The 2,639-nt window shown below is 48.9% G+C and overlaps 1 protein-coding gene across 4 annotated transcripts in view; it reads left to right on the plus strand.

Moving 5' to 3' along the window:
* rbpjb (recombination signal binding protein for immunoglobulin kappa J region b) overlaps positions 1-2,639 on the plus strand; it is a 31,198-nt gene that overhangs the window by 20,961 nt on the left and 7,598 nt on the right. Inside the window, exons 1-2 of one of the 4 annotated variants that reach the window (XM_019858460.1) lie at positions 188-489; positions 1,371-1,438. The exons of 2 other annotated variants lie outside the window; for them this stretch is intronic. In XM_019858460.1, coding sequence (XP_019714019.1) covers positions 1,413-1,438 — 26 coding nt within the window. In that variant the 5' untranslated portion in view covers positions 188-489; positions 1,371-1,412. Of the gene's footprint in view, positions 1-186; positions 490-1,370; positions 1,439-2,639 lie in introns of those variants that run through there. One more of the 4 variants, XM_019858458.1, reaches the window with a different exon arrangement.

Below are 2,639 nucleotides of genomic sequence, written 5' to 3' on the forward strand. Positions count from 1 at the left end.
TCTATCGCCCTCTTTTTACAGCGATTCCACCCAATCGGGGCTTTCTCGTCTTTCCACCGAGTCTCCCTCTGATTCTCTTGCCAAGATTCCTAACCACCACTGGAGGGGTTTGCAGGGGAAGGGGGGGGGGGTCACTGTGCTCTCTTTGAGAGCATGTACCTCCAATGGAATGGATCCACATTTGTGCATGTTCACATTCCTACATTGACAATGTTGTGAGTCATGCGCTTGAGGCAGAGAGTTGTCATACTCCAAGACAAACATATTCATATCATGACCAAATGTAATGTGATTTGTGTCCTGCATGTAAATCCCCCTCTGAAGCGCTGCTGACAAACGTGGCCGCCCTCTGCCGTCACACCGCGTGGTCTTGATGAGGCAGCTATGCTCTGCGGTCAGCATGAGTTCTAATAGCAGCCCGCCATTGTGTTTTGTGTCTTCTCGCTTCAGGAAGTTCGGCGAGCGCCCTCAGCCACAACGCCTCACCAGGTGAGATCACGCACGCATGCATGCTTGGTTCATGTTGTTCTCCATTTTACTTTTTGAAATGACACTTTTGTGTGCATGTTTGTAGGAGGGAGACTGTGTTTGTGTATCTGACAGAGAGAGACTGTAATGTGTGTGCATGTGCGTACGTGCACGTGCAAGAGAGAAACTAAGGTGTGCATGAGACAGACAGACAGACTGTCAAGTGTGTATGTGCGTGCACATATGTGTAAGAGAGCAGTAACTAACACGTTCTACAAGGTTTGTGCCTTTTCGAGACTTTAAGGTGTGTGCGTGTGTGAGAAAGACGGAGAGATTGAAAGGTGATTGAGAGAGACTGTAAGGTTGTGCATGTGTATAGGAAGAAGAGAGACTGAATTGTGTGCGTGCGTGCGTGCGCGAGCGCTCGTGTGTGTGTGTGTGTGTGTGTGTGTGTGTGTGTGTGTGTGTGTGTGTGTGTGTGTGTGCGCCTGTGCGCGTGCAGGCTCACTCGAAGTGCAAATGTCGGGCATTGTGTTTTCAGTCTTGACAGGGCTTCCCCTAAAAAGCCCCCGCAGGACTTATACTTTTAGCTGCCCATGCTTCCGCCTGACTGAAAACAAGGCGGCACAAGTGTGATATTCATGAGCTTTGAGACAAAGCTTACATCGAGGTGTATTTCACTGTGTCCTATGACGCTGTTTCGATTGCGCTCGCCATGTTTCGCCGCAAATTTTTGTTTTCCTCCGGCAATCAGATAAAAACTCTGTGGTGCGCTCTGAGCAGCACTTGGCCACTTGTAAAGATGACAGAGCTTCCGCCGGGGCCGTCTCGCGGCGGCATATACGGTTTCCCGTGATTGCTGCCGCATGCGAGGCTTCGAATCCATTAACGTTTTTTTACAGGATGCAACGAGGTGGATGTCAGCGCTATAAACGGCTTGGCGGATGACGGCAAGATATAAAAACCCGCTGTGAGTGAAAGCTTAATTGCGTCATAGAGAGGGCCGCGCTTTTACGTCTGGAAGGGGCCCCCAGAGTTGGGCCTGACCTAACTTTGGCTTATTTCAATGAAATGAAGCTGGGCCAAATTCTTGTGGCACTTATGGCCATTACCAGGATCACTTTACATGCGGTCAATATTTAACTGTGTAAAGAAATCTGATGAACTCGTAATAACAATATTAAATATTCAGTGACATTTGGAAAATGACACCGTGGGGAAGGTCTGCGTGGTGAATCAATTTTATCGATTCATTTATTTGTCAGGATCATTTTTTTTCTCGGCTCCTGTAGTTGCACCCCTACTGCTTGTACTAAAAACATTGTTGCGGCCAGGCAAAACACGAGCCATCGCATCCAGTTCTTTTACAGTCCGACGGAATGACTTGATGTCTGGTGGAGAGGGAAGGGGACGACAAAGACAAGCACTCGCGCCAGGAAATGTATTATTCCGTTCATGGATCAAACATCTGATGGGAATTTTAGCAAGAACAGCAACTTTTACAAATAATACTGAAACATCGAACAGCTATATTTGCGTCTGTACATCCGGTGAATATACAAGGTAGGAATACGAATGCCTTGTCACTTTCGTGTCAACTACAAACATGACAAGTGGATCAAAAGAACTACAAGGCTGCTGCTTGAATATTCCGGAAGTTAGAAAATAAAATTGGCCTACATAGCTCTAACTCTGCCTGCTTGGTTTGTGGTATCAATGTTTTAGTGTCGGAACATTTACTAAGCCACAGTATGAACGAAAATACAGACGCAATCCTGGTTTCGGTGAACCCAAATTAACATTGTGAGCATACTTACTCAGGGACTGCAATTCGATTGTCTTGTTGCCCTGCTCTAAATTTCCCGATTCATTTTCAACCGGATCAACCTTAATCTCCTTCAGCGGCCCCCCCCCTCGTTCCAAACGGCCCCTCCCGCACGCACACATGCACGCACTGTGAGGGGCCTCTTGGTTACCATAACAAAGGCCCCGTCTAACCCGAGCGTGTGGCGTGGAGTTGCGAGGCAGAGTGGGAAGCGCGAGCGTGTCAGGTGTCACTGACATCTGTGCCTGAGCGAGGGGCGCGTTGACGGCCGCGCGCGCGTCAGCTCCTACCCTTTCCCCTTCCCAGCCGGTCGTCAACGGTTCAGCTCAGCGCCGCCCCCCTCCGA

Source organism: Hippocampus comes, unplaced genomic scaffold (assembly GCF_001891065.2).
Source record: "Hippocampus comes isolate QL1 unplaced genomic scaffold, H_comes_QL1_v1.1 scaffold48, whole genome shotgun sequence".
Lineage (NCBI taxonomy): Eukaryota > Metazoa > Chordata > Actinopteri > Syngnathiformes > Syngnathidae > Hippocampus > Hippocampus comes.